Source organism: Peromyscus maniculatus, chromosome 15 (assembly GCF_049852395.1).
Source record: "Peromyscus maniculatus bairdii isolate BWxNUB_F1_BW_parent chromosome 15, HU_Pman_BW_mat_3.1, whole genome shotgun sequence".
NCBI classification, from domain to species: Eukaryota; Metazoa; Chordata; class Mammalia; order Rodentia; family Cricetidae; genus Peromyscus; species Peromyscus maniculatus.
This window is the reverse complement of record NC_134866.1, coordinates 32,723,205-32,743,788: the sequence shown is the minus strand read 5'-3', so window position 1 is coordinate 32,743,788 and position 20,584 is coordinate 32,723,205. Positions and strand designations below refer to the sequence as shown.

At 37.1% G+C, this 20,584-nt stretch overlaps 1 protein-coding gene across 5 annotated transcripts in view; it reads left to right on the top strand.

Annotated features, from left to right (window-relative positions):
- Rictor (RPTOR independent companion of MTOR complex 2) overlaps positions 1 to 20,584 on the top strand; it is a 102,363-nt gene that overhangs the window by 23,218 nt on the left and 58,561 nt on the right. For all 5 annotated transcript variants that reach the window (XM_076551830.1, XM_076551827.1, XM_076551826.1 and 2 more), the window contains 2 exons: positions 12,649 to 12,746; positions 20,466 to 20,530. In XM_076551830.1, coding sequence (XP_076407945.1) covers positions 12,649 to 12,746; positions 20,466 to 20,530 — 163 coding nt within the window. The remainder of the gene's footprint in view (positions 1 to 12,648; positions 12,747 to 20,465; positions 20,531 to 20,584) is intronic.

Sequence of the window (20,584 nt, the reverse complement as noted above, 5' to 3'; positions counted from 1 at the left end):
GGAGGCATGCACCGGAAAAGTCTGGTTTTATTCACATGATCCCTCTTGCTGTGTTGCTGCTGCTAGGTGCTTTCTAGATATTGAAATTAGCCTTGGGAATATGGTAAAATAGGCCAAAAAGAAGTTGATGAAATCATTGCTTTTATAAGTCTTCACTTTTTTATTATGTCTGTAAGTCCAGAATAATTTTTTCTTGCTCTTGGCAGTCCTGCTTGCCCCACGACTGCTCCCACCTCAGACCTGTCCTGCGGTCACTGCTGACTGCTGTACTGAAGTAGAGCTGTTTGCTTGGAGGCCACGCAGACTAGTTCATACACAGTCTGAGGGGAATCCTTGTCATTCATTTCACATGTTTTATTTACATACTTCTGTGTGGGAAAAAGTTCCAGATTTATAATGTGGTAATAGTAATTATATAGGCTCATGATCACTTTACAACCTTGGAAACCCCAGGTCTCTGAAAAAATTTTTTTTCTCAATTAATAACCTGATAAAACCTGATCTGACTTAAACTTACTTGTTTTGAGTCTGACTAGAATTTTATTATTAATGTTGATCTCCTGTAGTTATCTAGTTCCATGTTTCATCTCAAACAGAAAATTATACTTTGTGAATAAGCAAGGCTGTTCCTAATACTATTTTGGAATACTCTGATAAATTTCATTTTAAAATAATAAATGAATTTTAAAACCTGTGTAATCACTAAAATTCAGATGAGAGATTACAGACAACAGTAAGTATGGGAAACAAATGTGTCAAAAGCACTGTCAGAATATATACACGTAGAAATGTTAGCAGCGTTTCTTAGTTACTTTTCTATTGCTGTGACAAACACCATGACCAAGGCAACTTAGAGAAGGAAGGATTTATTTGGAGCATGTGGTTCCAGAGGGATAGCAGTCCATCACCATCATGACAGGGGCTATGGCAGCATGTTGGCCAGCATGGGCACTGGAGCAGCAACTGAGAGCTCACATCTTGATTCACAAACAGAAAGCCAACTGGAAATTCAGGCTGCTTTTGTGACCTCAGAGTCTGCCCCAGTGAGACATACTTCCTCAACAAGGCCGTACCTCCTAAGATTGTTCATATAATGCCACCAGCTAGGGACCAAGTATTTAAATGCTTGAGATTATGGGAGACATCTCATTTAAACCACCACACAGTATATCATGTTCTAACCTCCTATTCTTGGAAGATATACCTAGAAATGGATCATACTGATTCTATTTGTAATAGCCCAAAGCTTTTGGATTGCTAAAATTTTGGATTTTTTATTATTAAAGCCACGAAGTTGGTTGGAATGTCCAAGTGAAATGTAGGAGAGAAAAACAATAATTTTGAAATATATGGACCAACTTGCATTCATACTATACAAATTAATTTTGAATTACACTTTTGTTTTTTTACTGATTTAAGACTGTAATGAAAAGGCTTTTTACCTGTTTCCTTTTAATCCTTGGGGCTTGAGATTAGCCAATATATTTTTGTTGTGATGCTTTTGAGCATGCTATGTCTTCTTTGATGTATGTTAATGATTATGCTTACCCAAAAGACATCAGCTGGATACGAAATAGGAAAGCATCTACAAGGTGTTTTTCAGAACTTAGAGTATGAAAACAAGACATAAATTATGATTGCAGGCTTATTAACGATGATGAGGATACACGGAGTAAGGTGTGCCAGTGAGACTTACAAACTTACATACATAGATGTAAGTAGACTCTATGGAGCCCAGAAGTTCCACTAGTCATATTACATAAAGAAAGACATTTTAGAAAGCTTTTTTTTTTTTTTTTTTTTTTTTTTTGCTTTTAGGATGAATTACTTTGATCATGTTTTTTTTTTTTTTCAAATTAAAGTTGGCAGATCCTGCAACTTACATACCTGAGATATATTTCTTTAATTGAAGATACATTTAAAAATTCAAGTTTCATGGCATTGTTCCCCTCCATGTTAGAATTAATCTTCTTGTTATTAGAATTTGTGGAGACAGTTGGAAGAGAACTCTGAAGGCAGAGGCTAGGACTTGAGACCATGGTAAAGAATATGGGCCACGAGGAGGGGAGTATAAGCCTTTAAGAGAGGAACACTGGGGGCAGTGAAGAAATAGGTGTGAAAAGAACTCCAGCAGAGATGTATGTAAGTAGCATTTCCAGTACAGTAAAGTCGGGGTCTTGAAGAGCTAAGGGGAAATGGAGTGGAATATTATTTTAAGGTATGTTACTTTTGTTTAGCTCTGTGAGGCTGTGTTACTGTGCTTGCCTTAAACACCTGATGGTGTAATAAAGAACTGGCCCATAGCAGGGCAGGAGAAAGGAGAGGTGGGGCTGGCAGGCAGAGAGAATTATAGAGGGAGAAATCTGGGAGAAGGAAAAAAGAAGAGATGCCGGAGGACTCCAGAGGCCAGCCACCCAGCTACAAAACCAGCAACGGAGTAAGAGTAGGGTTTACAGACTAAGAGAATGGGAAGAGCCCAGAGGCAAAAGGTAGATGGGAGAATTTAAAGTTAAGGAAAGCTGGCGAGAAAGAAGCCAAGGTAAGGCCGGGCATTCCTAAGTAAGAATATGTCTCCCTGTGTATTTGTTTGAGAGCTGGATGGCAGACCCCCAAAAGAGCCAGAAACAACCAACAGGGAAAATCCAGCAAGCAGCCTTTGAGCTGAGTAGATACGGAACTTGAGAGTTGCTTCAGCAGACTGGGCAGAGAGTGGTTGATAAAGTTTAGGAGCTGAAAAGGAAAGAAGTCATTGCGTCCATGTGTGAGTGCAGCAAAGAGTGATGTTTCAAATGAAACATTGTAAAAAGAGATTTAAAAGTCAAAGAGACTGAAAATCTGTGAGAAAGTGAATAATTAATACAAGTGTAAGAATGAGAGTAAATTAGGAACCAAGAATACATGGAAATAGTAGACTATAGCATGGTAACATTTTTTCAGGTTTCGAACCATACTCAGATGAAGTAGAGCTGAGGTATATTTGTATCTCCAGTCTGTTACTAGTTTTTGAGAGTGATGCTCCTCCTACATTCATAGATGCCACTTGTAAGACACATGGTTTGAGTGCAGCTTTGTTTCATAGAGAAAAACAAACGTGAAAGTGGGCGTATATATACAAGATGTGCAAAAAGCCCCTAAGTGATTCTAGTAGAATTAGAATTAATTTCATTAGGTGTAGAATTAATCTCATTTTCGGGGTGTATATCACAGTTAATTGTTTCTGCTCTTAGACACAAGTTTTCTATTCTTTCATGGGGTTCATTTAAATTGTGAGTTATTTCAAAGGCAAACAATTTTTCTCTTATAATAAAGGGTTCCTAATTAGGGACTGTGGATGCCTAATTACTTTACAATTATCATTGTGAGATATAATAGGTTGCCACAGAAATGATAGCAGGACATGCAGTAATTGGAATCCTTAAGCAAAAATTGCATTTTTTTTTTCATGAGAAAAAATAGCATTAAAACTAGTGTCTTACCAGCATTTCTTTGAATGACAGCCACTTCTGTAGCCTGAAAATTGGCCTTTGTAAATTTCTTAGTGTATACTTTTGCACAAAGTAAAAGTGCTTTGTGGTGTTTGGTTCAATTCTGTTATAGTTGTCTTTGTTTTGTTTTTAAACTGGGTCTCATGTAGCTCAGGATGATTGGAACTCACTGTGTAGCGAAGGTTGATCTTCAACACCCACGCCTTCATTGCTCAAGGTCTGAGATTATAGGCATGTGTCACCATACCTGGGGACAATTCATCTTTTTTTACAGGGGTTTACTTAGTAAATACTAAGTACTTTAGAGTACTTAGGTGACTGTACTCATTCTCCTTTACTTTTATTATGACCAGAAGGAGTCAGAATTTAAGAAAGGTCTCAATTATTTTTTCATCCATTCAGCACTCTTTCTGCCTTAAATACCTGTACCAGAAATGCTACTAAATTCATTACTTACTGTGTAAAAACAGAAAAGAGTGGAATGATTGGAGGATTGCCTTACATCATGAGAGATTTGGCTCAGTTCTTCAGGTAACTCTAACTTGAGACTGAGTTAAAGAAGGGTCAAGGATCTGGTGTGTGTGTGTGTGTGTGTGTGTGTGTGTGTGTGTGTGTGTGTGTGTGTGTGTGTGTGTGTTGTGTGTGTACACGTACACACAAGTGTGTTACTTACAAGGAGAACATTGGTATCTTTCTCTTTTCCTTATTTTTTTGAGACAAGGTCTTTTCATCTGTTCTACTAGGCTGGCTGGTCAGTGGCCTCCAGGGTTCACTTGTCTTCTTCCTGCCCTCAAGATCTGGGATGACAGCACATCTGCCACACCTGGCTTTTGTGTAGATTGTACTGGAGATCCAAACTGAGGTCCTCCTGCTTGCATGGCAGGTGCCAATTCAGCCATCTCTTCAGGCCCAGGAGTGTGGTATTCTGAGGGGAGATATAAAGCAAAATGTTTAGTCATTTTCTTTCTTTTTATATTCCTAGGAACTGCTCTTTAAAAAAAAATTGCATTTGACAAATTTGAGCAAATGAGGCCCATTACATTGTTAATTATGTTAAATAGATTTGTTCTTATCTGAAGATATGAAGCTTTTTCAGTGTTGGGAGAATTTTATTTCAGATTTTGTTGCCTCTTAATTTAGAAAATGGATGAACTTTGAAGTAGTATGATTACTTTCATTCTTTTTTTACATACACACTGCAACTGTCATTATAACTAATAAGGTTAGTTTCTGTTTCTATTGTAAATTCTTATATTTTAATATTCATAGTTCTGACCAGAAATCTTATTTTTGTTTTGTTATATAAATGCCAGATTGTAAAAAGCCAATTTAGAGTAACACATTCCTGTGTACTGTAAATAGAGAATAGTAGTCACTGGTATCTGACAGTATAACACAAACATATTCTCATTCTTATTTTTAACTACTTACTTATCATCAGCGTTCAGATCTGTGAATCTTCATACATTGTCCCATTCACCAATGAAACCAGAAACCAGTAGCCAGTCCAGGAAACAAAGCTTGATGCGTTTTATTTTTTCTGAATTTATTTATGGTAATATATGCACTTTCTAAAACTTAGTGACTAGTGATGCTAACCCCTTATATTTTTAGATAATTGTTCCTGTTTCTTTGTTTGTTGCTTGCTTGTTTTCTGAGATGAGGCGTTTTTATTTTTGTTCAAACTGTTTTTGTAGACAGTTTCTTAGTGTGTGACTCAAGCTGATCTTGAACCCACTATGTAGCGTAGACTGGATTCTGAATGCATCTAGCCCCCCTTCTCTGTCTCCCAAGTGCTACGATTACAGGTATGTGCCACTTGGCTTCCTGTGATTTTTATTTTATTATATTTTTATGTATGGATGTTTTGCCTTAATGTACTTTTGTACCATGTGTGTACCTGGTACCTGTGGAGGCCAGGAGAGGGAGTTGGATCCCCTGGGACTGGAGTTACAGAAAGTTGTGAGCCATCATGTAGGTTTTGGGAATTGGATCCAGTTAGAAGTGCTCCTAACTGCTGAGTCATCTCTTCAGCCCTCTGTGGTATCTTTTTTTCCTGTAAACTAATGTTTCTTTTTATAATTATTTCTTTTATGTTTTGAGAGTGTATCTTTTCTCTTCTCCCTTCCTTCCTCTAAACCTGCCCATATACCCCTTTTTTCTCTTTTAGACTCTTTCTTGTCCAGCAATTGATCAAATGCAGTTTCTGTTTTCCACCCGTTAAGATATGTGACTCCCTCGATTCATGGCATTGTCTCTGGTCTTGAGGTGATGAAGGCTCTCCTTTTGCCCTTACCTCTCTTAGGAAGAGATTAAGAGGGATTGTTGGATTTTCATTCTCTTAGCTTTTACTGGGAAAGCAGTGTGGTCACTTAAAACTCCATATATATGGAACCAGTATTTATGTAATTTATTTTTAATTTGGCTCCCAACCAAGTATTTAGAAATACTGTAACTCAATAAACTAACTTACCTGCAATTATGATTGTAGGCTTTTTTTTTAACTCTTTTCCATCCCAGTATTTATAATGTGAGAGGAATTCAAAGGTTATTACTGCTAGTGTTGCTTGAGAGAAAACCTTGTTTTCAGTATGCAAGGTTATTCTGCCTTCTAAATGCTGATACCAGAAGAAACACATCAAAATTAAAAATGATAAACTTTTGGAATTAGTATCAGATTTTGGCAAATAGTATAATAAATTTTCTACTTCTCTGTCCAAAGATGGACTAGGGCATATCTGGCAAGTTCTGACTTTCCTCACACTAGTTGTATTTTAGCAACATTAGAAGGCTTCCAGGGTGCTCTCATTGGTTTAGATCATTTCTTTACTAAGTTGTATAACTCTTTGAAATTAATTGTTAGAATCTCAGAATCTGTTAGAGAGATGGTTTGAAGAAGTCCTTCTCGATATCTGATGCACATCATTGTCTTTATAGCGGAAGGATGGTTTTCCCTCTCTCCTTGCAAAGGTAATTCATTTGCAAAGAAACTGCCATATGCCTTTAGCCATTTAAATTTGTCCACAGGATCATGGATAATATTGAAGACATAGGAACATGCTGTGACCATAAGGTTAAATTAAAAATTAGCCTTTTGGCAGGGCTGGAGAGATGGCTCAGAGGTTAAGAGCACTGGCTGCTCTTCCAGAGGTCCTGAGTTCAATTCCCAGCAACCACAGGTGGCTCACAGCCATCTATAATGTGATCTGGTGCCCTCTTCTGGCATGGAGGCATGCATGCAGGAAGAACACTGTACATATAATAAATCTTTTAAAAAAAAAGATTAGGCTTTTGTTACTTCTGCCATCATTTATATTGAGGTAGAAGAGTTGAAGTGTAATGGTGGAATAAAAAGAAGGAATGACTATCAGAAAATTTGAAAGCGGGCAGAGTGCAGCTCTGGTCATTTGAAGGTGAGAGATCAGGTAAAGGAATAAGCAAAAATAACCTTTTAGGAGAAAGTTTTCTGTGTGGTGGGAAATGTCTTAATGAACTAGAACCACCCAGTTTGCATCTAATTCCTTCTGCCTCTTTAGAGCCATTGTAAACAAGCTTGGTCTGTAATTAACTAAAATATTTACTGTTTCTGAACAAGTACGGATTGAGAAGATACAATTAGAAAATTGTTTTAGAATTCTGGTCAGCCTCCAACCCTTGAAAAAAAATCTTACTAATAATTTAATTAAAAGGAGCCCATGAATGTGTGGAGCTTTGCATAGTGCCTTGAACATTAGAAATACTAGGAGACACTAAAGCCTTCTTTAGGTCTTTGCTACCTTGTGCATTATCGTGTTACCTTCCTTATTTATAAACCACTTCCCACATCCTTGTACTTTTATTTTACTCTTGCTTCATGGGGCTACGAGAAGGAGTAAAACATGTAGTACTTAGTAGAATTAATATGTGAGCAGACATATAAATACCGTTAGGCCCCCCACCCCCCACTATGATTTCTTTTACCAAATAACAGCCTAGTTTTATCAAAAATAATGAATTCCTACTTCCTCTGCCCTTTTCCTCCTTCCACGTGTCCTCCCTCTGAAACTCCTTTCCCTTGGTCTTAGCTTTCCCCCTCTGTCAGCAGCGTCTCTGTAGCCGAGGCATGTCTCAGCCTTGCAGCAGTCCTGCCTTAGCCTACCAGCGGTTGCAGTTTCTAGGCGTGAGTCACCATGAACAGCTGTTCTGTAATACAGACAATAATTCTTGAAAACCTACTATGTGATCAAACTGTACTTGGCCTTTGATGTAGTTGTAAATATGTTACTGACCTTGTGAGACTTGAAAGCCTTTCTAAATCCTTATGTGTAAATGCTCGCCTAGTTTCTTACTCTCATTTGTATTGGAAACAGCATATACAGATAATGCTCTAATACATGCAACAACTCCAAAATAGTGAGTTTAGGTAAAAAGAATGTTGAGGAATTAAAAGTAGGGTAAACTGTAGGATGATAGATTAAGAATTGAATCTTTAAAGTATTCTAGATGCTGTTGAATATAGTCAAGGATATAGTTAATGACGGCACCGGGGTCTGCTCACTTACCCTGTTCAGCACCATTAAATTTATGTTATTTATTCCTCTAACACATACATCTCTTTAGAGGTTTGTTTGAAGTTTTATTATGTAATAACTTTTAGATTAGATTTATTCATATAATTACTATATTCATAGAAGCAGGTATTCCTTGCCTATTAAATAAATGATTTCAAATCATTCACACTAAATAGAAAAAGAATATTATTATTTTCTAATGCTCATACAGCATTGTGATTTTACTATTTCTGTTTGTGCTGTATAATCACTAATACAGCTCTGAAAGGTAATTGTTTCTACTTTAAATATGAGCAAATCTTGAATCATGAAAGTAATGCATCAAAGTACTCTGTAATAAAATCCATTAATTTAAAAAGTCATGAATGAAACATTTGCTTGGACTAACCACATAATTTTCACATGATTGGTCCATAAAAGTTGTTATTGCTAAACAAATAACTTTTAATTACAGTATTTATGGAGTAGCTGTTACTATTTTCTACTGTAGATAAAAGATGGATTCCTGTGAAGTTAAGTGATTTAAGCAAGACTACATGGTTTGTAAGTGCATAAGCTAAATTTGAATATAGTTTGTTTTTATTCCAAAGTTCATTTAAAAATAAAATTTATGTTATGCATTTATTGATAGATAAAATATTAGCATAGTTAATTGCAGCAAGTTATAATAGAGTGTAAAACAATTTAAAAATTAAATGTTTAGTTGTATATAAACATTTGTAGGTGTTTATGTGAGAATACATGGAGAATTGAGCAAATGAACGAAGTACAAATAAATGACTTGTCTTGTTTATTATTTTCTCTTAGTGGTTTTGTGGATCTGTTCAGAGAGAGAGAGAAAGAGAAAGAGTATACAGAACCAAGGATAACTGAATTATTTGTTTTGTTTAGTTATCCTTGGTTATGTTAGTTTAATTCAGTCAGTTTTGGTTTCTTAAGTATAGATTGAGCTTTCCTAATCTGGAAATTACCACATTTGACCTTATGTGACAGATTCTAGTCAAAACACAGGTAGTGGTACATGATAATCTTTATACTGTGTGAATAAGGTGTGTATGACATAAGTGGATTTCAGGGCTCTCCTCCTAAAGAGATCTCATTTTATTATATGCATGTATTCTAGAATCTGATGACATCTGAAATCCAGGCTACTTCAGGTCCCAGGTATTTCAGATGAGGATATTCAGTCTGGAATATGTTTATGGCACAGAAAGAAATTTGTGCTCTAATTCACACAAAGCAGAATGTATGTGTCTTAGTTAGGGTTTCTAGTTCTGTGATAAAACACCATAACCAAAAGTAACTTGGGGAAGAATGGGTTTATTTCAGTTTATAGTTCCACATCACAGTCTGTCATCAAGTAGTCAGGGCAGGAACTCAAGGCAGGAATCGATGGAGAGGCACTAGAGGAATGGTACTTACTGAATTGCTCCTCTTGGCTTGCTCATTCTGCTTTTATCAACGAGGACCACCAGCCTAGGGATGGCCCCATCCACAGTGAGCTGAGCCCTCCCATATCAATCATTAATCAAGAAAATGATCCACAGGCTTGTTGACAGGCCAATCTGGTAGAAGGTGTTTTCTCCATGCAGCTTCCCTCAGATGACTCTAGATGCTGTCGGTCTGACACAGAACTAGCCAGCACAGTACCTGTTTGAAGTATATTGGTGTGCACCACCAATCAGACACAGATTTCCATCCCTAACCCTAACCTTTCTGTCTGTTTTCTATTGGTTACTTCATCTCCCAGCAGCCACCATTATTTTACTTCATGCTTTAACTCTGTGTGACTGGGGTGGCACAGTGTGGACGTTGTCTGCTGGCTTCTTGTAAGATTTTGAGACTGATCTGTATTGACCTAGGTGTTTATTTTTGTTGGTTAGTAGTTCAGTGTCTAACTACACTATAATATAGTAGTGGAATGGAACTTCTGGATCAGAGTTATAGTAGCAGTGTAACTTTTTATATTCCCTCCAACAGTGAGTGTATAAGGGCTTTAATGTCCTCTTTCTCTCTAGCATTTGGTGGTGCCAGACTTTTTTATTTTTTTATCTTTTTTAAGTGATTACTCCTTTATATTCATTTTGTTTCCTCAGTTCTTGTTTTGGCTTAGTGCCTGGCCAACTGGATAGGGCCTTATGCTTGAGGCTTCCAGAACTGTAAGACGATATTTTGGTTCATAAGACACCTATCCCGTGTTTCTGTTTCATGGCAGTTTGGACTAAAACACAAAACCATTTTTATTTATTTACATACCAAGAAACTTTGTGATCTACAAAGTCTACTTTGGCTTTTATCTGAGACTTCTACAGAAAAAGCTTACCAAAACCGAGTCTAACAGGGAAAGAAGAAACTAGATATTCCTCATTTTGTTACCAGGGAATCTTTGACCCAATATAAGTTAGTGTTCCCTGATTGCAACATTGTAGCACGTGAGTGTTAGATAGTATCTCAGGATCTGAAAAGGCCTTTTTACTGTTTTTAGCTGGCCTGGGAAGTAACATGGTATCTAGGGGAACTGTGTTTTCTGCAACTATTTACAGAGAAACTGAACTTCTATAGTTTGAGGCCCTTGTTGAATGCAGCCCTTCTCCCTCTTATGTGGGAAGTACATGTATGAGAGATCTGACTTTTGTACACGATGTGTCCCCAGTGCCTGAGATGGAACCTGAGAAGAGTGAGCTCTCAGTTGATTCTTGTTGATGAGTGAACGGGGAAGATTCCACTCTTTACAGCAGATGGCACTTTTACAATGTCAACGGTTTCAACCTAGAAAGCTTGGGATGCCCCTCTCTAAAGCAGTCCTCTTAAATCCTAATCTTGAGAGCTGTTTAGGTAGGAGTAACTTGTCACTTGAATTCTTTGGATCCTAACGTTTTTATGGACTTTCCTCTTTGACTCTGAAAACTGCATAGGTTCTAAATTATATTATCTTAAAGGTTGTTATAAAATTTTGTCATCTCTCAGACGTTGTTAAATGATTAACGTGTTTTCCTCCCTCATTCTTTATAGATAGAATTTAGAACAACAGAGTGGTATTTCAGAGCATCAGCAGTGACCTACATCAGGCCTTTATCATTTGTTTAAGGATCTGATCTTACTTAAAGCTAGGCTTTCATTCTACTTTTAAAGGAGATGTGTAAGTCACTATTACAGCCCATTGCCAGCCCACTTAAAACTAAATTGAATTTATAAGAGGTGAAGGTAGAAATGAAGGGGATGATTTTAGCAGTTTTTGGTACTGTGCTTACTGGGGTATCAGCACTCTCATGGCCAGTACCAAATATTAGAGTGAAGTGAGGTAGAGTAGAAGCCAAATGCAGAGCAGGACAGTTTCATTTAGTAAGGAGAACACTAATTATAACAAATAGTTGAGTTCTTTTTAAAAATCTCAAATGAAGTCACGATGGCTGTTAAACTAAAATATGAACAAAATTATAATGTAATTAAAGATTGTTTTTAAGACAAGATGTTAAAAATATTAGTAGCTTGAGAAATTGTGTTGTTTTCAATGGATTGATAAACTACTGCAGAACGCTATCTGGCCATTATCTGTTCTTGTAAAGCAAGTGAACTATGATAGGTTTTTCTACTCTTAGACTTTCAGTGGATTTTTATTATTGTGTATGCACTTGGATGCGTATGCTACAGCATACATGTGGAGGTCAGAAGACAGGTTTGTGAAGTTCGTTTTCTCCTACCTTTACATGGCGTTGGGGACCAGACTGAGGGCAACAGGCTTGGTTACCTGCTGAGCCATCTTGCTGGCCCTCTTTTAGCAGTATTGAGCAATTTAGTTATGAAGCGTCTTTGTCTAATTTCTTCATGTTCCCTCTGCTTGGAATCTTGAATTTACTCATTTATTGTTTGTATTAAATTGGTACCATGCACTTCATGTAACATGGTGCTTTTTAACCTTGCTGTAAGGAAGGGCACTCTTTCTCCAGGGTTGCTCCTGATCCGTGGCTTATTTCCTCACATTCCTGCAGTGATTGTTGCTCTGCAGACTGTCCCACAAGCCCTTTGCCAGGTCTTCAGTGTTCCTTTTCTGGACAGTGTCTTTTTCTAGTAATCCACGGTCTTTGTACTCTTAGCTTCGTGTAACTCAGTTTGCCTCGATTTCCCCTCCCTGTTACAGTGCCTGGAAACATTTAAGGCAGTTAGCCAGTACAAGTGTAGGGCTACAAGTGGAGGGCATGCATGGGTGTCTCTCAGTTTTCAGGGACCATTGTTCTTTATTGCATATGTCCAGTGTTGTGAAAATGATACCCTAAAAATGTTTTATCTTATGCTTTGGCTAATTAAAGCTGGACAGTATACTTAGTTTCTGTTGCTACCTAACAACCAAAATGAAAGTTGTTATGTTGAGATTTATGATTTTGTGGTTGAATAATTCCAGGTGATACACAATGTTGAACAATAGGTATATGTGAGGGCAGTGGAAATGTCAGGGAATTGAACTTTGAAGTCAACTAAATTCGTGAATTTTGGGGTGAAGGGTTAGACTATACACGGAGAACCAACATCATGGAGGTTTGACACAGCATATTTTCTGTGTTTGATTACATTAATCCTTTTAAACATATATTAAATTGTTTTGTATTTTTTACCAGAACCTTCTGATAACTTAAGGGAAATTCTCCAAAATGTGGCCAAATTGCAAGGGGTATCAAATATGAGAAAGTTGGGCCATCTGAATAACTTCACTAAGGTAAGTAGCTTGAAACTATACTGTCACACTTTTTCTTGACTCGGTAAACATTTCCTAATGATCACTAAGAAGAAATTTTTGAATACCAACTTACTGAATTATTGAATTTTTTTTTCTGATTTTTCTCATTGATTTCATCCTGTTTTAAGTTTCTATACCAGAGTTTTAATTGTAATATTTTACATGGATAAGTCATTTTTCATTTTAAGTATGAGCTTTTGTTGTAACTAGTATTTGTTTTACTATTAAGTATAGCTTTAGCTGTTGGCGTTAATGGTGCTAATGTTGTGCAGGGTAGACTTCTTTCTTAAAACCTCATAAGCCATGGAGAGAGGGAGCTAGTGATGTGATCTTTTCATCATGTGAATGCCGCACACCATGCTTACTCTCTGACATCATCTCACTAGATACAGCAGTGTGTATAGCAGACTGATGATGAATATAATCTTAGTGTTCTATTTTTAAGACAGACAGCATGTTCACAATTTAAAGACTGCCTTGTAAAGATCATGAGAATGTTAGGCTCTTTCCATTTAAAATTTTTTAATGAGAGCATCTTGATTTGATATTTTTTTAAAAACAATTTAAGGTGTGTGTGTGTGTGTGTGTGTGTGTGTGTGTGTGTGTGTGTGTTAATTATAAAATGTGAAAATGGTATAAAGATTTTACAGGACAGAGTGAAATCTTTCTCTCATTTGCTACCCTTCCCCCTCCAAAGCACTCTTCCCTTTTTCCAGAGGTTATGGCTAGAAAGTACTGACCATTTTTCTGGTAACAAACAAAAATATGTGAATATGTTTATGTGAGTGTTTTTGTTTATATTATAAGAAGTAAACAAACAAAGTGTTTTATAAAATGCTCCATTTTATTTACAATTTATTATGTATATACATTGTATTTTTAGGTGAGTTTAAGATAAAAATGTCTATAAATACAGGTTAGTATGTGCCTGTCTATGTATATTTATTTGCAGCTTACATTTCTTTTCACATTGCAGTATACCATAAAATGCTTTCCTTCTAAATATACCATTCTAATTGTATTATAATTGTAATATACAATTCTAATTGTGTCTGTATGTGTAAATTACCTTCTACGAGTTAGGCTTGGTGGTGCATCTATAATCCCAGCTACTTTGAAGGTTGGGGCAAAAGGATCTCAAGGCTTAGGGCTAGTGAGATGGCTGACTCAGTGGGTAAAGGCATTGGTGCTGAGCCTAATGGCCTGAGTTCAGTCCTAGGGAGCCACATGGTGAAAGGAGAGAACTGACTCCTGCAAATTGTCCTCTGACTTCCACACACTTACTGGTGGCACATGTGTGTTCACACATCTACACACATACTATAAGTAAATGAGAACATATACATGTAATTCAAACTCAAAGGTCTGTCTGGGCACTTTGGTCAGACCCTGTCTTACAAAGTTAAAGAGTAGGGAACGGGTGACTGGAGTATAGCTCTTGCCTAGCATGAGTAGACTCTAGGTCCAGTTCCACAAAACAATAAATAAGGGCTGGAGGGATGGACTTAGTTACTATCTATTGCTGTGATGAAACACCATGACCAAGGCAACTTCTAGAAGGAAGAGTTTTTGGGGAGCTTAGGATTACAGAGGGTTACAAGTCTATGCATCTGTAGGGATATGAGTCTGTCTATCTCTGTCAGGGCAGCAAACAGCAGGCATGTTGACGGCAGCAGCAACTGAGAGTTCACATCTCAGAACTGCAAACAGGAAGCAGAGGGCCCGAATTCTAAATGATTTAAGGCTTTTGAAACCTCAGAGTCGGCCCACAGTGACATACTTCCTCCATCAAGGCTCCTAATCCAAATAACCACCAACTGGGGACCAAGTATTCAAATGCCCGAGATTTGTGGGGGACATCTCATTCAAACCATCACATGTGGCTCATTGATTAAGAGCACTATTCTTCGAGAGGACTCAAGTTTGGCTCCCAGCACCCATGTGTAAGCCTATAGCCTTCTGTAACTCCAGTTCCAGTGAATCATACCCACTTCTGGTCTCTGCAGGCACCAGACATGCAAGTGGGACATACACATGCATTCAGGCACAGCATTCACATACATTATCTAAATAAATAAATAAATTCCCTTTAAGACTATACTGTAGAATTCTACTGTGTGTAATAAAAAACTTTTAAAGTTTGAGTTATTCTGTGTTCCTGTAAGATAGAGCAGATATTCATTTAACTCTGGTTCTAATTTATTATTATACATTAAAAAATTGGCCATGATAGTAAGCATCATAGAAATATTTCTATTCATTGCTGGAGAAATGCCTCAATGTTAAGAGCATGTGCAGCTCTTCCAGAGGATCAGGGTTTAGTTCCCAGCACCTGAGTCATGTGGCTCATAACCATCTGTAACTTCAAATCCAAGGGAACTAAAGCCTCTGGCCTCCACAGGCCCTTGCAGATATGCATGTGCAGATGCATGCACCCTCATGTGATTAGAAGTCATAAAAATCAATTTCAGATTTTAAACATTTTTTAATAGGAAAGCTTACATTCCCTGGGAGATGATTTGCAAGTGTGTCTTGACCTTTTCCGAGGTAGCCCTTAGTGACTATTGTGGTGATTATGTGAGGAAGTCATAGTGATCTGCTAAAACTAAAACAGGTTGGTGCACCAATGATGGGCATGGATTTTTATATGCAAGGAAGCCAGTGACATGTTTATGAGAAGATTATACATTTCTAATGTAGTTGGATGGTATTAATTTTATTATAAGTAGGTGACCAATTTAACAAACCTAAATTAACTTGACTAAAATTTCATTTTCTTAATAACTATGAAGAGAAAATGTTAGGTCCTGGTTTCAGGCAAAACAATCCATGTTGAAAATGTCACTGATTCTTTTTGTTGTTTTTTTCTCTTTTTGTTTTAGATTCACTAAAATTCATACATGTGTATGGTGTTTACATGAATTTATGTATGTGCACCATGTGTGTGCTTTGTGCCTGCAGATGACCAGAAGGGGGCATCAGATTACCTGGAACTGAAGTTCAAGACGGTTGTGAGCTACCATGTGGCTGCTGTGAATTGAACTCAGGTCCTCCACTAGAGCAGCTCGTGCTCTTAATTGCTGAGACATTCCTCCAGCCTTACCCCACCCATACCCCACTTCTTGGTATTAGGCTGTAGAATAATCACACAAAATAACTCCCAAACCAGCGCCAGCTTGTTCCCTCTTCATTTCTTGTGTGTGTGCATGTGCATGTGTTTCAGTTTTAGATGCTTCCGTATGATTAAGTTGTATCATCTTTACCGGCTTTCAGTCTTAAAGGGAAAGGGTAGCCTTCTGGGGAGGGCAAGGGAACCAGTAGAAACTAGGAGAGCAATGGGAGAGGTGACTGAGGAAGAACCAAGTATGACATGTAAGTGTGAAAATAACCAGTTACTTTGTATGCTGCTTGATAAATTAATTTATAATGAAAAATGAAAATAAATCTTAGATTTTTTTTTACTAAGAAGTATTTTATTTTTTTCTCATGATTATAAATGGCAAGGTATTAATAATGACTGTATATGGTACTTTCATTAGAATTTTGTGTCCAAATTTTAAATTTTTTGAGATCATGATACTATTACATCATTTCTTCCCTTCAAACCTTCCCATGTGGTCAAGCAATCCTCTAATGCAGCCTTGGCTGGGTAAAGCAAGCTCAGATCTCACTAGGAAACCTTTGTGGGCCTCCACAGACTTTACAATTTTTCTCCATTTTATATTATAAGCATCTATATTAACTTTCCAAATGAAGTTATTCTGAATTGTCCTCCCTAAATGTTCTAAGTTCTAGTCCTTAGGAACTTAAAATAGGAATATATTTGGGGATTAGGACCCTTAGAACAGTAAGTGAGGGAAAATGATGAAATAATGCAGTATGACTGCTGCCCTTAGAAGAAATGAAGACACAGATGTGTACGGAGGAAAGACACAAGAAGATGCAAACATCCATCTGCAAGCCAAAGAGAAAGCCCTTTACAAGACAGTACTTCTGCCCATATCATCTAGACTTTGGGTCTGTAAATCACGAGAAAGAAAGTTTCTGTTGTATATGTTTTGGGGGCACTGGCAAACTGTAAGAGAGTCTTAATTTTCTATATTTGCTGCAGTCTCTTCTTGTGAAAATAGTCTCATGTAGCCCAGGCTGTAGCACCCATAGAGACTTCCTGACTCTGCCTCCCAAGTACTGGGATTACAGGTGTGCTACTACCATGCTTTATTATTAAAAATTAATAGCATAGATATAATGCTTATAAATCTACAAAAGTAGATTTTGTTTCTGATGTTTTTTCCAAAGTTTGCAAAGTATTTTTAGTTCATATCCTCTTGTAAATATTTTTTTACTTAATATGTTACCTTCACTTTTAGGTATAGTTGACTTATAGGTATAGGTATATATAGTTGACTTTTTAAGGTACAGAATATTTTCCTATGGTCTTAAAACTTTGAAAAAAATCTTAATCGTTTTACAGATATATGTATTTATATAAAAATTGTTCTTTAGTTTTAAGTACTTGGAGCATTATATGTTAAAACAAATTAAAGAAAAAATTCTTATTCTTTTGAAAACCTTGTTGTGGAATATTAGTTTAAGATGTGTTATTTGTTTATGCTGTGGAATATTTGTTTAATGATGCAAAAATGTGCTGCATTCTTTTATGTTAATTTGCTTAACTCTGTAAAGCTGTGTTATTTCCCCTGCCTCAAACACCTGATTGGTCTGATAAAGAGCTGAACAGCCAGCAGCTAAGCAGGAGAAAGGATAGGTGGGCTGACATACAGAGAGAATAAATAGGAGGAGACATCTAGAAGAGAAGGAGGGAGCTAGAAAAGGAGAAGGAGAGGAGGACTTCAGGGCCAGCCACACAGCCACACAGCCAGCCACTGAGTAAGAAGGGAAGAAAGACATATAGAATAAAGAAAGGTAAAAGCCGAGAGGCAAAATGTATTTAAAAAGAAACGGGAATTTAAGTTAGAAAAGCTGTCTAGAAACGAGCCAAACTAAGGCTGGGCATTCATAAATAAGAATAAATCTCCATGTCTTTGTTTGGGAGCTGGGTGGCTGGCCCCCAAAGAGTAAAATGAAACAAAACAAACAGACAAACCAACAAACAACCTCAAAACCTGAAACTTCTCTCCATCACATTGCAAACTTAAGGATTCTGTAATAATGCAATAATTAAGAATAGCTATTCTGTTTCTATCTTCACCTATTCTATTTTGAACTTAAAATTTTTTTTTTCCCTGGGAGTCTACCTTATCCTTTCTTTTCTATCTGTGAAGAAATTGTGAGGGCGTTTTGCACGTGTGCTGCTGCAGGAATAGTAAACTTGTCTGCTTGTTCTTAGGGGCTGTTCTTTTCACAATAACTGATACCAAGATCACCTAGGGTTTTACCTTTCTGGCATCATAATGTGGAAGATTAATAACACTTTGGAGACCTTTTTGAGTTATTAGTATTAAAGAATTTACTTTCTCTTTAACCTGTTTCAGTTAGTCCCAATATATATGAGGAAGTTTTATTCAACTTCTGAGTAGAAACCAGTTTGCAAATTTCAGTCCTATATTAGAACCACATGTACCTTGTAAACCAGTGTTCTCAATAACAGTAACCAAAGCAGCTTTGAAAACAGCAAACTACTTGGCATCAAGAGGTACAGGGACCAAAGTTGCAGAGAGGAGACTCTAAGAAGCAAGCTTCCTTCTCCGAATCTTATACTCATGGAATTCTTGCTGTCATGCATTGTGGATGGAACCTGAGGGCCAAGGGTAACCCTGAAGAGTACTGTAGGTGGAGGATAGAAAAGACAGCTCCAGGAGGTCCGCCTTGTGTGGTTGTTGAGTCCTGGGCAATTTAAGAAGAGAAAAATACATTATCTAAAATTAAAAATTTCTAGATGTGTATAGTACAGTGTTTCTCAAGCTTCCTAAATCTGTGACCCCTTAACAGTTCCTCATGTTGTGGTGAACCCCAACCATAAAATTATTTTCTTTGTTACTTCATAACAGTAATTTGCTACTGTTATGAATCATAATGTAAATACCTGATAGGCAGATAGTCTTAGGCAACCCCTGTGAAAGAGTCATTCAATCCCAAGAGGGGTTGCAACTCATAGTCTGAGAATCACTCCTATAGTAGAAGATAAACATATTAGAAGATGGAGTCAATAGAAAATATGCAACAATTGAAATAAGAGAAATTGGAAAAAATTGAAAAGACGACTTAATGAAGGTGTGACATGCATATACCCAGATTACCAGAAGAAAAGAATAGAATTGGACAGAAGTGATTTGAAGAGATAATATGTGGGATGTCAAAACAACAACAAACTGATAAAATACTCAACACTAGAGAGCCACATGTAGTTTTTTTTTTTTTTTTTTCCAAAAACAGAGTTTCTCTGTGCAGCCCTGGCTGTCCTGGAACTCACTCTGTAGACCAGGCTGGCCTTGAACTCTTAGATCTGCCTGCTTCTGCCTCCCCAGTGCTGGGATTAAAGGTATGCAACATCACTGCCCGGCCTTTTATCTTTTGTAATGTGCACTCGTGTTTTGCCTGAATATATATCTATATGGGAGTGTCGGGTACCCTGGGACTGGAGTTACAGACAATTGTGAGCTGCCATGTGGTTGCTGGGAATTGAACCCAGGTCTCTGGAAGAATAGTCAGTGCTCTTAACCACAGCCATCTCTCCAGCCTGCAAAGTTTTATTTATCTTAAGATAGATACAAAGCAAACTAGCTGAACAAATCAAAGTAACACTGCTGAAGACCAGTGATGAGAAAGAAAATCTTTGTAAGAGTTTGAGGAAAAAGGACTTGTTTCCAAAGAGCAGACAGCAAGACTTATGGTAGACTTAACTAAGTGACATGAAACTTTAGGAAGAGAATAGCAGCTAACCTAAACTTCAGTATAGTCACCAAATTAGCATCAAAAATGAAAATAAAATCCTTTCCAGACAAATAGAAACATGGAGAATTGTTAACTACTAACCTAGGCCAAAATCTGGTCAAACACCAGGAAAAGATGTCAACAGTAACAACAGCTTTTGACCAATGGGAAAAAAGGTGACATTCAGGAAGAACAATGAAGAGTGAATATAGGTGTGAATATAAATTATTGACTTTGTATAGATTGAGAACAATCACCAGTTAACAGTAGTGATAGCTGATGCATCTTAAAAGATAAAAAGAGAAACTTATGGGAGTGAGTAAATGAAGTCAAGTACTGTGAGCTCCCAACATTGAGGATGTGGTGAAGAAATCACGAGGTAGAGTAATCAGTAATGCTTGGAAACACAGTGGCAACCACTGAGAGTGGTGAATAGAACGTTGAGAAAGACAGAATGAGAGACAGCAATTCAAAAGGGAAAGGAGAGCCGGGCAGTGGTGGTGCACACCTTTAATCCCAGCCTGGGCTACCAAGTGAGTTCCAGGACAGGCACCAAAGCTATACAGAGAAACCCTGTCTCAAAAAACAAAACAAAACAAAATAAAAACAAAGGGAAGGAGAGTTAAATCTAAAATTGTGGTTAATGAAAGTAAGATGATAGAAATAATGCGGCATATTTTTATAATAAAATTAGATTTTTCAGAAATTTATTAAAGAAAAATGCCCTATTTTGAGCCTAAATTGTGCACATAGATATGTAAATCTGATTCATATGCAAGGTATTTTTCTGTTTCTTCTAAACAGCTTCTTTGTGATATTGGCCATAGTGAAGAAAAATTGGGCTTTAATTATGAAGACATCATAATTTGGTAAGTTTAGTTCAGTCTTCTCTCCCTTATTTTAGCAGTTTCCATTGTAAAAAT